Source organism: Lontra canadensis, unplaced genomic scaffold (assembly GCF_010015895.1).
Source record: "Lontra canadensis isolate GAN:19392208 unplaced genomic scaffold, GSC_riverotter_1.0 scaffold7, whole genome shotgun sequence".
Taxonomy (NCBI): Eukaryota; Metazoa; Chordata; class Mammalia; order Carnivora; family Mustelidae; genus Lontra; species Lontra canadensis.
Window position 1 is genome coordinate 24,250,207 of NW_022631001.1, and position 20,490 is coordinate 24,270,696.

General features: G+C 37.0%; 1 protein-coding gene across 3 annotated transcripts in view; it reads left to right on the forward strand.

Moving 5' to 3' along the window:
• Positions 1–200: 200 nt before the first annotated feature.
• The window catches only part of PGM2L1 (phosphoglucomutase 2 like 1), a 48,636-nt gene continuing 28,346 nt past the window's right edge, over positions 201–20,490 (forward strand). For 2 of the 3 annotated variants that reach the window (XM_032853093.1, XM_032853095.1), the window contains exon 1: positions 201–615. In XM_032853093.1, coding sequence (XP_032708984.1) covers positions 505–615 — 111 coding nt within the window. In that variant the 5' untranslated portion in view covers positions 201–504. Of the gene's footprint in view, positions 616–839; positions 935–20,490 lie in introns of all 3 variants that reach the window. The other variant, XM_032853094.1, reaches the window with a different exon arrangement.

Below are 20,490 nucleotides of genomic sequence, written 5' to 3' on the forward strand. Positions count from 1 at the left end.
AAGAGGCAAATTAAAAAACAACCCAAGCCCTCACCACCCTAGCTAATCCGAGCTCCGACTGCTGCAGAGTAACCGCGAGCGCGCTCTCTGGCTCGGGCTTCACGCCCCCACCGATTTAAATCATCAGGGGCGGGAAGGGGCGGGGCCTGTGGCGCGGGCGGTGGGGCGGGGCGTAGGGCGGTGGCGGCGGCGGCGGCGGCGGCGGCGGCGGCGGCCACGACCCAGACATCTGGGACTGTTGTTGTTCTCTCGCTGTGCGACCGCCTCAGTCGGTTCGTGCAGAAAAAGACCCGGAGCTGGTTTGGTGGGAGCGGGCAGCCGTATCCCCCTCTCTTCTGCTTCCCCAAAGCTGCAGCAGGAGCTGGCTCAGACACCCCGCGGTTGGTCGGTCTCCGATGCCCTTCAGTGAGGAGGGGGCGTCAGAACCCTGGTGAGCGCATCTCAGGCCCCCCCAAACCAGTGTCTTCGCGGCCCCTCAGGCCCTCACACCCCAGTCTCGCTGCCATGGCTGAAAATGCAGAGGGGGACCTGAACTCCAACCTGCTCCACGCCCCCTACCACACCGGGGATCCTCAGCTAGACACGGCCATCGGGCAATGGCTTCGTTGGGATAAGGTGGGTACCTGGTCAGCCCGGCATCGGCCCTGTCCTCCCGCATGCCCTCGCATATGCAGTCCGCCTTTTCCCGTCCCCACCCGGTGCTCGCCAGGCTGCAGAGGAGATGGCTCAAGCCACCGGGCGAGGACCAGCGGAGCCGGGCGTTGCCACCCACCTATGCTTGGGCCGCCTCCCCGGGACCGTCTGAGCCCGGCTGCCAGTATTCTCTCTTCTTTTTGCAGTGCGCGGGATTGCAGTCTCCCTTTCTCACCCACTCCCTGCCCTTCAACAGCACGTCGTCTCTCTCTCATAAAAAATAATAATTATCATCATCATCGTAAGTTAAACCCTTAATAGAGCTATTTCCTTTCTCCTCCCTTGACTTCCTTCTCTGCAAACCTGAAAGTGGTTTTTGGTACCCTTTTTAGATGTCCTTAACCGCTCTCCGCTTTACTTCTGGTCTGGCGTGTTTCCACCTTCCGTCGCTAGGTAGTCACTGGTTTTTTATCACTCCCTGGTATTCTCTAGTATCACCTTTTGCTCTTGAGAAATGTAAGCGTTCCTTTACCTCTTTATTTATCTTGCCGGGAGTTATTTTCTGGAAGTATCCTGTTCAAAGAATCATGTTTTCATGGTTTCACTTGATGTTCCCGATACGGAAGTGTTTTTGCTTTACCCATTCCTTTTCCTCCTCTACTCCTGCCACCCCCTTGGAGTTGTTGGGGTGATTTCATCATGTGCAGGCATATGTGATGGATCTGTGAAAGCCAGAATTAAAATTCAGCTCTCTTACTTGTAGAAGAGGCCGTTGGTGGCTCCAACAGGAGAACATGATCCAAGCTTTTGCTTTGTCAAGTGCATTAAATGCATTTGTTGAAGTAGAGAAGGCAATGTATTTTAAATGGAATTAATAATAGTGAATTAAGGAATTAGTATGGCAGTATGTGGAAACCATGTACACAAGAATTTCCTAAAGGATTTGCTTTCAGAAAAAGTCTTATTTTCACTTTGCTCAGTCATTAATATATTTAGCAAAAAATATTTATTGAGCATTGGGTCAATATTTTCCAAGCCTGATAGGGATGAATACTACTGGTATTCATAGAATAGAAGGGTTTGACCTCAACAAGCCTTCAGTTAGCAGATAAGACCAACAAATAAGCAATTACAATAAGTTACTGTTGCTTGTTCATAGGCATCTCGGACATTCTGTTTTTCCTCTAGAGTGTAAAACAGTGCTTCTCAAACCCTAAAGTGCTTACAGATCACCTGGGGATCTAAAATGGAGATTCACATTCAGTAGGCCTGGGGTAGGGTCTGAGATTCTGCCTCAAGGATGAGCTCCCAGGTGATACCAATGCTGCTGGTCTGTGGACCACGCTTGGAGAGTGTTGTGGTTCAAATATCAAATTAAAGAAATAACTCCCTTATTATAGGATTTGACCATATATTTTTTTAAGTCAAGTGTGCAGAATTTGTGATATCCCACTAATTACCATAAGAGTGTGTAAAAAGCAAGTAACTTTAAAGCCATTTGCCCCAGGATAGCTTAGTACAAGAGCTAATGCTTAGCATACAATAAAAACAAATGTACTACAAACTGACTATATAAATGTCTTCAGCATGGAAACCTTACCAAATTGCAAATGAATGATAATCTTATATGTTTAATAAGGTTAGTTGTTTTTGTTTAAAGCCATTCTGCTTTCATTGGTATTTTCAGGAAATGAATGTTTTTGGGCACTTATGTGTCCCTGAAAAGAGGACTCATGAAATTTGAAAACACTTGTAGAATTCCAACACAATTTAATTTACTAGTAACTACTATGTATGTCAAAGCTTTTGATCCCAGCAATAAGAATTTGTTTTCATTGCCATGGGTGAGATCTTTTGTTCTTTTTAGGTGTCAGTTTTGACTATGCTTTTCCTAACGAGTCTTTGATTTTTTTTAAAGATTGTTTGAATGAAATAATATTTATTAATTGTCTATGCTGTGTCTAGATATGGGATATATGGAAATATGAAAAGACAATAAAATTCGTATAAACACAAAAAATAACACTGGGACAGTATTTGTGGCAATTAAACATTTATAGGCAGTCTTTATAGGAATTCAAAAGTAAGAGTGACCTGTAGGCTGGGATGATCAAGGAAGACTTTATAAAATGGGATACATTTAAAAAGACTGAGGGGAAACCTTCACTGAAAATGGAAGAGAAATTCTTAAATTATATTTAAAGTACCCTTGCTTTTCTTTCTTTCTTTTTTTTTATATTTTATTTATTTATTTGACAGAGAGAGATATCACAAGTAGGCAAAGAGGCAGGCAGAGAGAGAGGGGGAAGCAGGCTCCCCACCCAGCAGAGAGCCCAAAGTGGGGCTTGATGCGGGCCTTGATCCCAGGACCTTGAGACCATGACCTGAGCCAAAGGCAGAGGCTTAACCCACTGAGCCACCCAGGTGCCCCTAAAGTACACTTTCTATATAAAATACTAGCTAAAAAAAAAAAAATACTAGCTAAAACCTGTGGAAGATACAAAAATGAAATAGATAAGGATTCTATCTTCAGAGAACATAGAAGGGAAAATGAAACAAAAGCTCACAAAGGGAGCAAGTAGTAAGTGCCCTTGCCCGGGGAATAAAACTAAATAATTTTAATAATTATTTAATAAAAATAAGAAGTAATTGATCACGCTCATATGGGAAATAATACTTTTAATTGGTAAAAAAGGTGGATTGATAGTGTGGTTAACCTAGGCTATATCCCAGGGCACTGAAATTTAGAGTGCGGAAATGTGAAATAATAGATCAAACTTACAGCATTTATTATATTACACGCTGACAACAAATATTGTCTTTTAGAACAGAAACTGAGTTTACTACCTGATTAATATCTCTTTAGTGAAAAAAAGGAACCTATAAAATGTGGCTGATTCTTAATGACTCTGCTTGCCCAAATCACCAAAATTGCTAATTTTAGCTGTGGTAGGGTGGTGTACTTAGAAAAGTCTTCATGAAAAAAAGTATTATTTGTGCTAAACTCTCAGAATTAGTTAAAATTTGGATTTGCCAACATAGAGAGGAGCTATTCCAAGCAGAGATAGAAACTTGGTGTACTTAGAACATTTGTTTCTGCTGTAGCTTTGGGTGAGAGATAGAAATTATTGGAAAGGTATGTGAGACCAGGTCATAGAAAAGCTTCAGTATGTGTCTAGTGGCCTTGAATAAAGGTGTATGTAAGTGTTAAAAAGAAAATAATGCAATGAGACCGGGTTTTTATTGGGGCAGTCTGGGGGACCCCACATAGTTTCTGTGCGGTGGCATTCTGTTGTTTAATTTACTGTAGTTCCTTATCTGACCCTTAGTTTTTATGCCTTCAGACTTTGTTAGTCTTATCTCAGGATGGATTGACCTTCCTCAAGAAACTGAAACTGATGTTTCAATTCAGAATGCAATTTTATTAATTTAGGTTATAGATGTAATATAAGTGGATTTGTCGCTAGTCAGGGTATTTGCTAGACGTACCATAAGGGAAGTCAAAGACTAAGAAGATTTATAGTAATCATGAAATCAGATCACAGGGATTCAGATACATGCTTAAATGTTTAACAGCATTGGCCAGTAATAAGTAAATGCATCCATTTCTATGATGGGACTATCCTACCACTGGAACCCAACAAGTCCGAGGTTCAAGATGTTCCTTCTCCAGGTAATGCACAGATGACTCTTTTAAAGTGCTCTTTCCCTTCTATGCTCTAGGGCTAAAGCCTCCCACTTTCTTCCTACTTTCTTTCAATGTTTTCATACATTGTATCACATTATAGACAAGTCTTGACTGGCCTAGAAGCCAGATTCTCTTTAATATGACAACCATTACCTGTTTCTGATCTACTGTAAATTTTAACTTTTTGAAAACATATAACCAAGATACTGAGTACTGCTCAAGTTTGGGTGTGTGAATGTGTGGGTAGGGAGTGGGACAGTACAGGACAGCGCTGTTCAGTCAGTTGGAGGAGCAGCAGCTATAGATTGACAAAATGTGCAGGCAGAGATTGGCCATGGCATTTTGAGAAATAGAAGGTAGAGCACTCTGGTGTCAAAATGTAGGTCTATGTTGAGAAAGGATAGAATGTCAAACTAAAGATGAGTTAGGTTAGGTTAGGGTTATGAAATGCCTGAAAATAGAAATAAAAGACTTTAAGCCAGTGATTTTCCGATATCTAGCAGTGAAACTTTTTCAAGCAAAATATAGCCCAGGAAACTAGTGGTGAATGAATTCCCTTTTAAATCATCATTGTGTGATGGAAAATATATCCAAGAATCACATCTACGAAGGCGGTCTAGTGTAATTTCATTGTATAGAGACCTGAAGAAGTTGTGGCAGAGCCTGGACCACAGCGTCTATCTGCCACCTAGTTCAATCCAATTTTTACAATACTAGTTTATATTACTCTTTTTGGTTCACATTTTTCTAATTAATTTGGTCTTTAATCATTGAAGAGTATGGAATACATATGGCTTTATTAACTTGGGGAAATATTAGTACTTACTAGTTGAATTTATTTGTGTAATGTTTCAAACTTTTGTAAAATGATCTAAATCTCATTTGATACTCACAGCAACCCTGAATGGTAGGCAAGCCAGGCAGTAGTTGTCCCCATTTTTACAAGTAAAGAAACTTAGTTTAAGAAAAGGTAAATGACTTACCCAAGGATGTATGACTTTTAAGCAGTAGAGTTGGGACTAGAATTAGAACCTGACCTTTACTCTAGTTTTCTTATCACTGCACTATACTCTATAACCTGAATATTTAGTAAATGTTAGTGACATACACCAGGTTCAAGGACTTCATTTAAAGCTATTTTATTGGCTTTTGTTAAACCTGAGTAGGATGTAATTGCAGAATAAATGTCATGGAATTTTTTTTAAAGAGCTAAATTTGCAGATCAACAGTTTGCTTTGGTCTCCCTGGCAATAGCATTCTCCCTCTGAGAAATTTAGTGCATATAAATAAGGGTTTGAATTTATTTTACTTCTTAGAAATAAAATTCCTTATTTCTTTTTGTTTCCAGACTTTTTATATTTCCTCATCAGTTTCCACCATTTCATCTTCAAAGCATTTTTATTTATTTTAAAGAAATACATGCTTATGATTAAAAAAAAAAGTACAAAAGAGAACATAATAGAAAACAATGTTCCTAACCACTTCTCATTTTTTATTTGCTCCTTAGAAGCCATTTTTAGCTGTTTGTTTTTAGTTATTCTCATGGTTACCATCAAAAGACTAAATAATATGCCAGTACCGGTAGTCCTTGACTTAGGTTATTATTTGTCAAATATGTGCTATAAAAACTCAGAGCTCACTTACACAATTCTCTATGTCTCCTAAATTTCAGTAGTTATGTTTTAGTTATTCTCTTAGAAGTTTAAATAATGTACTTAGTGCTAACAAAGTCTACAGAACAATAAGCCCAACTCACAAATCAGAGCTCCCAATTGACCATTTTATTTAAGAGGACACTGGCACTGACATGGATGAATTACCCCAATGTAAAGAAATCCCAGATGACCATAGTGCCCTAGATCCACACTGGGTTTCAGGAAATGTGACTATGCCATAAATAATAAAAAACTGGAAGATGTTAATGATATGGTGAAGATGGTATGTTTTTCTGGCAACAACATTAAAAAAGAAAAGCAGTTATCCATGGATAGTAGAGAATAAGGGAGGGGAAGAGAGAGGGAAGGAGGGAAGAAGGAAGACCTGAGTAAGCAGGTTATGGTTTGAACATGAAGCAAACGAAAACAGGGCATGATTTTGAACAATGAATTGACAGAGCTTAAGGAAAAATGCATTTTGATCTCAATGCCTTCAGGAAACATAGGTGGGCCTGAACAGAAGCAAATTCTATCCAAACCCACTACAGGGATTCACAGTGAACAATAGATGATCTTAACCTTATGTTTACATTATGTTCAATTTTGAAGATCAACCTGAAGACAAAACATAAGATTTAGTAATTTTTTTATTGTGGTGAAAAAACTAATATAAACTAAAATTACCATCTTAATGATTTTTAAGTGTACAGTTCAGAAGTGTTAATTATATTACATTGTTGTGAAATGGATCTCTAGAACTTTTTCAGCTTGCAAGTCTGAAACCCAGCTGTTATGTAAGTCCCCTTTTACTTCCCCCCCCACTCACTGGTAATCACAATTCTATTCCGTTTCTGTGAATTTGACTACTTTAGATAGTTCATAAAAAGAGAATCGTACAGTATTTATCTTTTTGTGACAGTTTATTTCACTTAGTATGATGTGTTTAAGGTTCATCTTGTTGTAGCCTATGACAGGATTTCCTTCTTTAAGGCTGAATAATACGGTATATCATACTTCACTTATCCTTTCATTCATCAGTGGACATTTGGGTTGCATCCACCCCTTGGCTGTTGTGAATAGTGCTGCTGTGAACACGGATGTGCAAATATCTCAAGACCCGACTGAGCCACCCAGGCATCCCACCTGCTTTCAGTTCTTTTAGCATATACCCAGAGTGGGATTGCTGGAACCAAATGTACAGGTTAGTGGGATAAATAGGGTTTTGGCTTACTGTGCTTTGTTTCATGCTACTTTCTGTCTTTCAGAAATATGTTGAAATTTCATCTAGTCCTCAGTACCCATAGACCCCTTCCCCAGTTCTTTTGCATTATGGGTTTAGTCCTTTTATACCTTTACTCTCATTTAAAAAATTCTCAGGAAGACGAGGAGACAAGCGTTTGAGACTTTCATCTTCCACTGAAACTATTATTTTTTCAAATTAAAAATATACTTAAAACTGGAAGCAACCAAGGTGTCCTTCAGTAGGTGAATGGTTAAACAAACTTTGGTACATCCATACAGTAGAATATTATTTATTGATTTTTTAAAAAAAGTTATCAAGCCACAAAAAGAAGTAATCTATCAAGCCACAAAAACACAGTTAAACTTTAAATACTTACTACTTAATGAAAGATGGCATTCTGAAAAAGCTACATACTGTATGACTCTATATGTCATTCTGAAAAAGGTAAAACTATAGAGAAAATTTAAAAAAAAATTACCTGGGGAAAGGAAGGAGTAGAAGGAGCACAAGGGATTTTTAGAGCAGTTAAGCTATTCTTTTATGATACTGTAATGTGCAATACATTATGTATTTGTCAATACCCATATGTAAACTATGGACTTTAGTTCATAGTACTGGATCAATATTGGATCAATTACAACAAATGTACCACACTAATACAAGATGTTCATAACAGGGGAAACTGAAGAGAACACCTTGTACTATCTGCTCAATTTTCTTTCTTTTTTTTTTTTTTTAAAGATTTTATTTATTTATTTGACAGAGAGCGATCACAAGTAGGCAGAGAGGCAGGCAGAGAGAGTGAGAGGGAAGCAGGCTCCCCACTGAGCAGAGAGCCCGATGCGGGACTCGATCCCAGGACCCTGAGATCATGACCTGAGCCGAAGGCAGCGGCTTAACCCACTGAGCCACCCAGGCGCCCCTCAATTTTCTTTTTATTTATTTATCTGACACAGAGAGAAATCACAAGTATGCAGAGAGGCAGGCAGAGAGAGAGCAGGGGAAGCAGGCTCCCTGCCAAGCAGAGAGCCGGATGCAGGGCTCGATCCCAGGACCCTGAGACCATGACCTGATCCCAAGGCAGAGGCTTAACCCTTTGAACCACCCAGGTGCCCCTATCTTTTCTTTCTTAAAGGATTTTTGATTAGTTCCTTCAAGTTTTCTACAAGGCCATTAGAAAGTCTATGTGGAGGGGTGCCTGGGTGGCTCAGTGGGTTAAAGCCGCAGCCTTCGGCTCAGGTCATGATCTCAGGATTCTGGGATCGAGCCCCACATGGGGCTCTCTGCTCAGTGGGGAACCTGCTTCCTCCTCTCTCTCTCTCTCTCTCTCTGCCTACCTCTCTGCCTACTTGTGATCTCTGTCTGTCAAATAAATAAATAAAATCTTAAAAGAAAAAAAAAGAAAGCCTATATGGATATATCCTTGATCTAGAATTATTTTCCCTCTTTCTTTCCTGTTTAAAAAATCAGAGCCTAGAGAACCTGATGAAAAGGAATTTGTCTTCATTTGATTCTTTCAGATTTTACTTGTAAGATACATTGAACTAACCAAAGAATGTAAGTATTATATTTCACCATTTTAGATTTTCATAGTCCCTCCCTGGATTATCTATATTAGATTTCTTTAATTGTCTTAGAGAGAGAGCATGATTTGCTTGTTTAATTGTTTTTACATATTTCATGTGTCTGGTTGTTTTTTATAAATATATTTTTCCCAGAATGAAAGATTGATACGTAATTTAGTGCAGATTATACTAAAATATTTTTTTTCATTAGTCAATTTCTATCTACTGCCAGTTAGTACTAAGAGAGTTAATGGAGGGGGCGCCTGGGTGGCTCCATGGGTTAAAGCCTCTGTCTTCGGCTCAGGTCATGGTCCCAGGGTTGTGGGATCGAGCCCCACATCGGGCTCTCTGCTCCGAGGGGAGCCTGCTTCCTCCTCTCTCTCTCTGCCTGCCTCTCTGCCTACTGGTGATCTCTGTCAAAGAAATAAATAAAATCTTAAAAAAAAAAAAAGAGAGTTAATGGAGAAAAGAATATTTTTCTGGTGGAAAAGAATAGACAGGTAGGTCACCATAGCTAATCCTGCATGGGACCTTTTACACCAGATAATTTAGTGAGCACTGGATCTTACCAAACAAAACTATGGCATGTTCATATCAAATGTCCCAAAGAATATGAAAATTATAATGTAAATGAAAAATCCTATGCTTCTCAGATACATAAGCCTTTTAGCTTTCAGCTAATCAGAAGATCTCTTTAATGTAAATAGTGGTTTTATTTTACGGTTTCTGCTTCACATTTTTCTCATGTCATTTTCCCTCTGAAATGTTTCATTATTAATGCAGATAAAATTTAGAAAAAACCTAAATGCCTACCAAAGGGGAAAGGATAAACAAATTGGAACACTGCAACAGTTGAATACACTAGATCAGGGATGAACAGACAAAGAAGTTATGGTATATATACACCATGGAATGTTATTCAACCATAAAAAATGACAACACTACCATTTGTGATAACATAGATGGAACTTGAAGGCATTATGCTAAGGGGAAATAGACTAGAACAACAAAGACTATATGGTCTTTCTTCCATGTGGAATCTAAAAAAAACCCCAAAAGACCAAAAAACACAGCAAACTCATAGATCAGATTTGTGGTTACCAGATGGGGGATATATATGCAGAATTAAAGGAAGATGGTCAAAGTGTATATAAACTTCTGGTTATAAGTCAGTACTAGGGATGTAATGGACAATATAATTATAGCTTACACTACTGTATGATATATTGGAAAAGTTGTTAAGAAAGTAGATTCTAGGGGCACCTGGGTGGCTTGGTTGAGTATCTGACTCTTGGTTTCAGCTCAGGTCATGCTCTCGCGGTTGGGAGATTTAGCCTCACATTGGGCTCCAGGCTCAGTGGGGAATCTGCTTAGATTCTTTTCCACTCCCTCTCCTTCTGCTCCTCCTGTTTCTCTCTCTAAAATAAATAAATAAATCTTTTAAAAAATAGTAGATTCTAAGAGTTTTCATCACAAAGAAAAATTTTTTTTCCTTTTATTGTATCTATCTAAGATGATGGATATTAACCAAACCTATTATGCTAATCATTTCACAATACCTTGAATAGCATGAAGGTTGAGGCGCCAACACCGCAAGCCGTCGAAAATCTGCATTTAACTTGTGACTCCCAAAAAATTTAATAATAGGCTCCTTTTGACCAGAAGCCTTACTGATAACATAGTTGAATAACACATATTTTGTATGTTATATGTATTACAAAATATATTCTTAAAAAAGAATAAAGCTAGACAAAAGAAAACCTAAAGGGAAAATAAATTCACAATTTTGTACTGATTTTACTGAAAAAAATTTGCATATAAGTGGACCTGCTCAGTTCAAACGTGTGTTGTTCAAGGGTTGATTGTATATATAAACCATCATGCTGTGTATCTTAAACTTACAGCGATGTCAGTTGTTTCTCAGTAAAACAGGAACAAAAAAATATATAGATCTATATGTATTGAAAGGATCTCCAAGATATATAAGCAAGTTGCAGAACAGTGTGTGCCATTTGATACCCTCTAGATAAAACAAAAAGAAAGCAAAACTCTCTCCAGTAAAGATCTGGAAGGATACATCACAACAGTACTGGCTCCCCCTACAGGAGGGGGCTGGGACGGATGGTAATAGTCAGAGACCTGTTTAGCTTTATATGTATTATTAGGATTTGTTTTTTTTTTTTTAAGATTTTATTTATTTATTTGATGGAGACACAGCAAGAGAGGGAACACAAGCAGGGAAGGTGGGAAAGGGAGAAGCAGGTTTCCTGTTAAGCAGGGGGCCCAGTGTGGGGCTAGATTGGAGGACTCTGGGATCATGACCTGATCTGAAGGTAGACACTTGATGGCTGAGCCACTGAGGTGCCCCTGTATTATTAGTATTTTTTTTAAGTAGGAAAATGTATGGATATAGTTCAAAATTAATAATAATATTTAAAATACAAATAAAGAGGGGCACCAGAATGCTCAATTGTTTAAGCGTCTGACTCTTCATCTCAGCACAAGTCTTGATCTCAGGGTGGTGAGTTCAAGCCCTGCACTGGGCTGCATGCTGGGTTTGAAGCCTACTTAAAAAAATAAAATAAAATAAAGTACAAATGGGGCACCTGGGTGGCTCAGTCATTAAGCATCTGCCTTTGGCTCAGGTCATGATCCCAGGATCCTGGGATCAGCCCCAAATTGGGCTCCCTCCTCAGTGGGGAGCCTGCTTCTCCCTCTCCCACTCCCTCTGCTTGTATTCCCTTTCTCGCTGTGTCTCTATCAAATAAATAAATAAAATCTTTAAAAAAAATGATACAAGTAAAGAACAATTAATGGTCAACTATTTGACACTGCTTTTTAAGAGCCACAGAAATTGAAAGTCAGGAAGACTACGTAACAAATAGAATTGGAGCTGGGCCTTGAAGGATAAATAAGATAGAAATAGATGATGAATATGGGGACAGAAAATTTAAGGTGGGAGAAATAGAAAAATAAAATGGAAAACGAAACTGATCAGGGAAATGAAACTGAATGGGCAGTGTGCAAGAGAATAATGAAGATTTTTTTATTTTAGCTCAAGTATAGTGTATGGACTGCTGTGGCAGTGAAGATTACATAAAGGAGGGGCTCCTGGGTGTCATCTGCATTTCGCCCAGGGCTAGATCCCAGGGTGGAGCTCTCTGCTCAGTGGAGCTCTCTGCGCAGTGGTAAGTCCGCTTCTCCCTCTCCCAATGACCCCCTCTTGCTCTGACCTCATTGGCGGCGCTCTCTCTCTCAAAGGAATAAATTAAAAAAAAAAAAATCTAAAAAAAAAAAAGATTACGTAAAGGAAAAAGGAAATCTCTTGTTTATTGAGTGATCATGTGCCAGATATGTTAATAGATGCTTTCATGTAAAAAAAAAAACCAAAAACCTCTTAATCTTTCAAGGATTGTTTGAGGTAGTTATTCCCATTTTTTTTTAACCCTGTATACAAACTTGGATTCAGAGAAATGGAGAGAGTATTTCAATCTGAAAAGATTTTGATCTCTGGCCTTTGGAATCTAATTCCTAACCTTTATATTCTATATAAATGGAACTGGACTTTAGCGTTGGTTCTTGGCTGATTAGTCTGGCAGTATGTAATTAAGATGAGATGGGTTGGAGATGTGGAGGGTAGCCTGGAGACTCTTTTCTAGAATTATGGGTAACAGAGTTTTACATTAGGATGATTATAGAGCCTTCCAACGAATTAAAGAAGTAATGAGCCTTTTTAACAAATTGACCTCTCCTTTTTAAAAACACAGAATGAGGGGTGCCTGGGTGGCTCAGTGGGTTAAAGCCTCTGCCTTTGGCTCTGGTTATGATCTTGTGATCTCTCTGTCTCTGTCAAATAAATAAACAAAATCTTAAAAAAATAAAAAATAAATGAAAACACAGAATGATAAGCATCTCCTATTTTGTTACAGTATTTTGCTAAAATTTTTTTTTAAAGATTTTATTTATTTGACAGAGAGAGATCACAAGCAGACAGAGAGGCAGGCAGAGAGAGAGAGGGAAGCAGGCTCCCCGCTAAGCAGAGAGCCCGATGTGGGACTCGATCCCAGGACCCCGAGATCATGACCTGAGCCGAAGGCAGCGGCTTAACCCACTGAGCCACCCAGGCGCCCCTATTTTGCTAAATTTGAATCCAATCTCCTTTTTAAAGAAATAAATTACAGGTTCAGTTTAAATTCCCATATCTACTTAACTGATCCCATTTTCCTCCCCTTCCATTTTTCTCTGAAGTAAACAAGGCATATCTAAGAATACTAGAGTTTTGTCTAAATTTCCTGTTTGGTTGAAAATAGCTTTGTTTTTCATTTAATTCAAAGTCAAGATAACCTTGGAAGCTGAACAGCTCCTTAAAAAAAAAAAAAAATCACTTGGTCAAAACTATTTCAGTGCCTGAAAACACTCAAATCCCAAAATTGAAGTATTGTATTTTTTATAATATGTAAATACTTAATATATAATTTAAAAAATATTTTATTTATTTATTTGACAGAGATCACAAGTAGGGAGAGAGGAGGAAGCAGGCTCCCTGCTGAGCAGAGAGCCCAATGCAGGGGGTCTATCCCAGGACCCTGAGATTATGACCTGAGCTGAAGGCAGAGGCTTAACCCACTGAACCACCCAGGTACCCCCCCCTTTTTTGATAATACTCTCATCAGGTCCCGATATTCTTATCACTAGCATTTTACAAATGAGGAAACTAAAGAACAGAGAGGTTCAGTTACTTGTCCAAGATCACACAGCTAGTTAATGGTGGCTGTGGGATCAGAACCCAGGCAGATGGGTTCTATTCACCCAAGCCCCGTGATAGTGGTTAAACTCTTGCTGGAGCTGAAGATATAAGGGGACACTGGAGTGGAGTTTAAACATAACAAACTCTGTGTGTGTGTGTGTGTGTGTGGCTTTGTTACATGCCAAGCACTGTTCTGAGCACTTTTTTTTTTTTTTTAAGATTTTATTTGAGAGAGAGAGCAGAAATGGAGAGGGGAGGAGAAGAGGGAGAAGCAGGCTCCCCGCTGAGCAGGGATCTTGACGTGGGGCTGGAGCCCAGGACCCTGGGATCATGACCTGAGCCGAAGGCAGAGCATTTAACTGAGCCACCCAGGTGCCCCTATAACTTTTGAAAATGTGGATACTCTTAATTTTTGCCTAAATAGTACCAGAAGCTATAGTTCCTTAACAAAATGCAAGTCAACAATAAAATAACATCAAATACAGCCTAAGATGTTCATTAGGTAGAAATGTCATATTTTACAAAAATAGTAAGTTTCATTTGTGGTTTCTGTAAAATTACATTCATACTTACATAGAATTATGATTTAAATATCCAAACATCAAGGAACTTTTACATAATTATCAGGAAAAACTTAAAAGTAAGAGAGTTGATATTCTACTACAGTGCATCTCACACCCATGACTTTATTTTTGTAATTTGCATGTCTTTAAAAAAAAAAACTAACAACTCTGCTTCATAAAGAGAATTCAGGTATCTTTCACGTTTTGTATTTTTAACATTAAATTATATTTTTCAAATGTTTTATAAAGGTAATTGAAAAAAACCCACCTAATATTGTTTGTTATAAATTCATACTTTATAATGTAAAACACTGTGCTTCTGGGTTTCTGCATATTTCCTCTACTTCAACCTCAGCTTTAGGGCTTTTCTATATACTTTTTTTAAAGTCAGGCTTATTGAGGTATAATTTACATTTACATAATGGACAGTAAGTTTCATTCTTTTAAGTGTTCCATTTAATGAATTTTGAAAAGTGTATACAATTGAATAACCAATATCACAAAGAGCATTTGTATCACTGCAAAAAGTTCCCTTCTGCCCCTTTTGTAGTGAATCCCCTTGCTCCAACCCCTATCAATCACTGATCTAATTTTGTCCTATAGTTTTTGTTAACTGAGATATAATTCACATAATGTGAAATAAAATTTACCACTTTAAAATGAATGATTCAGTGGGCTTTAGTATATTCAAAAGGTTGTGCAATTGTCACCACTATCTAATTCCCAAACATTGTAATCATCCCAGAAAGAAACCCCATACCCATTAGTAGTCACTCCCTATTCCTCCTCCCCCACCCCAGCCCCTGACAACCACTCATCTGTCTAAATTTGCCTATTCTGGACCTTTCATATAAATGGAAGCATACTATCGTTGTATGTGACTTTTGTGTCTGCCTTCTTTCACTTAGCATATTTTCAAAGTTCATCTATATTGTAGCACGAATCAATACTTATTACAGTGAATTGTCTATTTATATATCTTCTTTAGTGAATCCTTTGCCTGTTTTTTTATTTTTTTAAGATTTTATTTATTTGAGAGAGAGTAAGAGAGAGCATGAGCAGGGGTGCTACCAAGGAGCAGAAGGAGAGGGAGAAGCAGACTCCACACTGGGGAGAGATCTTGACTGTGGGTTTATTCCAGGGGCTTGATCCCAGGACCCCAGGTTTGTGACCCTGGTGGAAGTTAGATACGCAACCAGCTGAGCCACTCAGGCGCCACTCCTTTGCCCCTTTTTAAATTGGGTTGTCTTTTTATTGTTGAGCTGTAATAGTTCTTTATTGTTCCTATAGTTTGCCTTTACAGAAATCATGCAATATGTAGACTTTTCATGTCTAGCTTCCTTCACTTAACATAATGCTTGTGAGATTTATCCATTTTGTTGTCTATTTCAGCAGTTTATTCCTTTTTATTGCTAAATGTTATTCCATTTTATGGATGTACAACAATTTTTTTTATTCATTCACCTGTTGATGGGACAGCAGGTTTCAACTGTTGAGAATAAATCTATTATTAAAATTCATTTACAGGGCGCCCGGGTGGCTCAGTGGTTGAATCCTCTGCCTTTGGCTCAGGTCATGATCTCAGGGTCCTGGGATCGAGTCCCGCATTGGGCTCTCTGCTCAGCAGGGAGCCTGCCTCCTCCTCCTCTCTCTCTGCCTGCCTCTCTGCCTACTTGTGATCTGTCTGTCAAATAAATGAAAAAAAATCTTAAAAAAATTCATTTACAGAAAAAAAATTTATTTACAGGTCTTTGTGTGAACATGTTTCAAACGTTTCTCTTGGGTAGATGCCTCATGGAATTACTATTAAAAATTTACTGAGAAATTTAAAAATAATTATTGGCTGTTGAATTTTTCAAATGCTTTCTCTGTATCTACTGAGGTGATTTTTCTTTTTTTTTTTTAATTAAGACTTTATTTTTTATTTTTTAAAAACAATTATTTATTTATTTATTTATTTATTTATTTATTTGACAGACAGAGATCACAAGTAGGCAGAAAGGCAGGCAGAGAGAGAGGAAGGGAAGCAGGCTCCCCGTTGAGCAGAGAGCCCAATTTGGGGCTCAATGCTCAATGCGGGGCTCGATCCCAGGACCCTGGGATCATGACCTGAGCCAAGGCAGAGGCTTTCACCCACTGAGCCACCCAGGTGCCCCAAGACTTTATTTTTTAAGAGCAGTTTTAGTCAAGAAAAGTATGTGTCAGAATACCTAAGGAAAAACAACAACATTTGAAATGCTTTATTTTGACTGCCTTATATGAGAAATATTTTTTGTTTAAAGCTTAATACATACTTGAATATGACTATGTTATTGAACAGTAAAAAAAAAAAGACTATGCCTATGTAATCTTCAGTTTTGAAATATAATAATCAACATTTTGATCTTTCATAATAATTTTGATATATTTAATATTATACTTAAATGATAACAATATATTATATTTGGAATTGTATTTTCTGCTTTTTGAATAGTTAGAATCTTTATTTCCTGGATACAATTTTTATATTCATTAACTGGTTATTTCTCAAATTTTATTAAGCCAATTCTTATTAATGACATCTCATTTTATATGACAAGAATAGTCATTTGAATTTATCTAAGCCAATTTAATTTATGCTAATTTCTATAATTTTTTTAAATGAGAAATTATTTTACTTATATCTGGAATCTAAAACACAAAACAAATGAACAAACAAAAACCAGAAACAGACTCATAAATACCGAGAACAAACTGGTGGTCCCCAGAGGGGAGAGTGGTGGGGGCATATGCAGAATACGTAAGAGGGATTGAGAAATACAAACTTCGAGTTATAAAATAAACAAGTTACGGAGATGAGGAGTATAGCACAGTGAATATAGTCAATAATACTGTATTGTATTAACATACGGTGACAGATGGTATAACTATATTTATCATGGTGAGCATTGTGTAATCTATTGAATTTTCAAATCACTATTTTATACTGAAAACAATATAATGTATGTCAATTATATTTCTATATGAAAAATAAATTTTAAAGATGGAGAAATAAAATTTAGAATTATACAAAGACCCTTAAATGGGAAAAAATTATTGATTAGCAAGAGTATATTTTGGACTCAATAAGGAAGCAGCTGGTTGGGAAAACATGTTCTACTCCAGGTCTCTAGATTTGGATCTTCAAACTGGCTGACCCTCAGAAGTAAATGTCAGTTGAGTTTACCCTTTGGATTTTCAGACCGCCGTTTCCTATTTTAACTTCTGTTTAGAAATAAACTTAAATATTTTTTCTCTGTAGTTTTATAAAATGGGTGTTTATTGTTTAGACAGCAGCCTCTGTCAGTAAAATTTTAAAATGGTATTTGTAGCTTTGCAATTTTAGATATATTTGAGCCACTAAAAAGTCAATTTTGTATATTGCCTCATCTTTTTTTTTTCTTTTTACTTTATTACTTGTTTCAGGGGTACAGGTCTGTGATTCATCCATCTTACACAAGTCACAGTGCTCCCCAAAGCACATGCCCTCCCCAGTGTCCATTGCCTCATCTTTATATATATATAACAATATTAGGGTTTGAATTGTGAATATATATTATGTTCTTTTAGATCTGTTCTAATCTTCTAAACAATGAAGGTCACATTTTAAATTATTTTTATGCTGTTAGGTTTTGTACTAGAGTATTAATAGAGTAGATTCAAGTTGTATAAAAATTATACAAATATTAGGTTTATAAAAGAAGTAGGAACTAAGATTTATAGGTGAATTCCTCATTGACAAACTTGATTTGTTTTATATAATGATGATTAATTACTTTTACATCCTTTTATACATAGTTACATTTATTACACATAAATAATACAGAAACCCTCTAATTACATACGGAATAGGTTCAGAAAAGCTTGGGTGAGTCCAAAAAAATCCTTCATAAGTTTCATTTCATGGCAGGCAGGGTTGGAGTGACTTTGGTCTGGTATATAGCTTTATTCACATCTATGAGAGTTTGTAAGAAGTTTGTTAGAAGAGGTACTTTGTGTGTGTGTGTGTGTGTGTGTGTGTGTGTGTGTGTGTGTGTGTATAGTACCACTTGTGTGTGTGTGTGTGTGTGTGTGTGTGTGGAAATCGGTTCTTTCATGTTTTCTTTGAATTTGGGCCTTATGGACTACACTATGGAAAAAACAGAACTCCACAGAGTTTTATGTAAGAAGATACTTTCTTTTCTTCATTTCAGCCATATAAAGTTGCAGCAATCCATAGGATTAGAACCTAAAGGAAAATTTTGGGTAAACAGGTAAAATTTGAAAATAATGCATGGCTTTAATTCTGTACTCTTTAGCTTACTGATTTCCTACTAAACAATCAGCTTTACTCCTGATGAAGTATAGAAAATGCTAGCAGTCACTAAAATCTTTTTGGATTTTCTTCAGGATTACTTTTTTGGGGTACTAAAATTATTAGGATTCTAAAATATACTAGTTAAGAGCAAATTTAGTTCAGATTAAGTGCATTTACTTTCTAAATAATTAATTTTCATTTTATATGTAGATCAACAAGTGCATTATCAAAAAGTATGTACATCATATAACTTCTCCACAGACTTACAGTATAATTTTAGAGATGCTTTCTTTATGGCTGACACCAGTTGAATCATTTTTTTTCTCTTTTGACTGATTAGGCTGTTCCTACTCTCAAGTAATGAGTGCGTTGTAAATAAGGGAGCACATTTATTAAGCAAACAATAATTTGTATTTGAAGAAGATCCAATGTATGTTTTATTAATAGCCCTCTGTGGGTGCTGTTCTAAAAAGAACAATTTGTGAGGTAAAAAGTAGACACACAAGTAGTTTTCCCTCAGCGATCATAGATACTTACCTAGTTTTTACCATAAAATAAGTAAGACATCCATAAAATATCCAAACAGTACCAAGGCTGTACAATAAAAATAAGTCACTTACCTACCTCAGACCTCACTCCTGGTTTCCCCATCAGAGATAATCACTATTTTTAGTTTCTTACATTTGCATGGAGTATTTCTGGAATGATATATAAGTATACACATACCTCTTTTTACACAGATTAAAACACTTTATACATACTTCTGCTTTTCACTTAATACATCTGACTTCTCTGTGGAAATAATATTTAAAAATAATTTGTAGTTCTTTAGAACCTTCATATATGATAGCTTATAAAAATCATAGTCATTTGAAGATTTTAACAACAAAATACCAAAAAAAACCAACAAAAAAATACAAATTCATCTGAATGGAAAATATAATCATGGCTACATAGAGAGCCCTTTAGGTATATTTTAAAACATTTGAGACATCAATATCTAATTTAAAATTATCTACCTATGAAATAGTGGAGAAACCTAAAGTAGATTTCATATGCCTGCCACTATAATCGCTTAGTACTATTTACAATAAAAATATACTTATGTCTAATGCATTATGATTTTTAATCCATTTTTATTTTTCTCTAATTTACAGGCTCTTTCAGAACCAGGAATTAGGTTAGGACTGGTTGTGATGTTTATAACAGAGAATAGAATTTTTAGGCCCTACTCTAGTAGCTGTGCAGTTAAACATTAGCAAGTACTCAGTAACCTAGTAATATTCATGTCTGGTAGATCATTTTTATTTAGCTGTAATTAAAAAGAATAATGTTTTACCTTATAGTTGGAGTTTATTATTATTAGAAGCATTATTAGCCTGCTCTACATAATTGTTTTGTTATTTATAGTGAGGTGGTATAGGATTTAGAGCCAGACCAACCTGGATTCAAATCCTGTCTAGACCTCTAATATTTGCTCAGTGTTACTAGGCTCCCTCTCTAAATCTTAAGTTCTTTATCAATGCAATGGTAATAATGCTACTACCAGTAAAATGCTGCAATCAACATTCTTACATGAATAAATCTTTTTGTTTGGGTGAAGATATTGCTGTGGACAGAGAAATTTATGGGCCAAAATGTACATGCAGTTTAAATTTTGATAGTGGCTGCAAACTCTAAAAGGACTACCCCAATTTTTAAAATTAAGTTTATTTATTTAATTTTAGTAATCTCTGTGTCCAGTGTGGGGCTCAAACTCAACCCCAAGATCAGGAGTCATCTGCTCTTCTGACTAAGGCAGTCAGGTCCCCCAGGACTACCCCATTTTCAGTGTCATGAACTATGTGACACTGTCATGTACCCTCTACAGAATGCAGGTGTTTTTAGTGTTTAATTTTTGCCATTCTTATGCTTTCTTTTTTTTTTTTTAAGATTTTATTTATTTATTTGACAGACAGAGATCACAAGTAGGCAGAGAGGCAGGCAGAGAGAGAGAGGTGGAAGCAGGCTCCCCGCTGAGCAGAGAGCCCGATGCGGGGCTCGATCCCAGGACCCTGGGATCATGACCTGAGCTGAAGGCA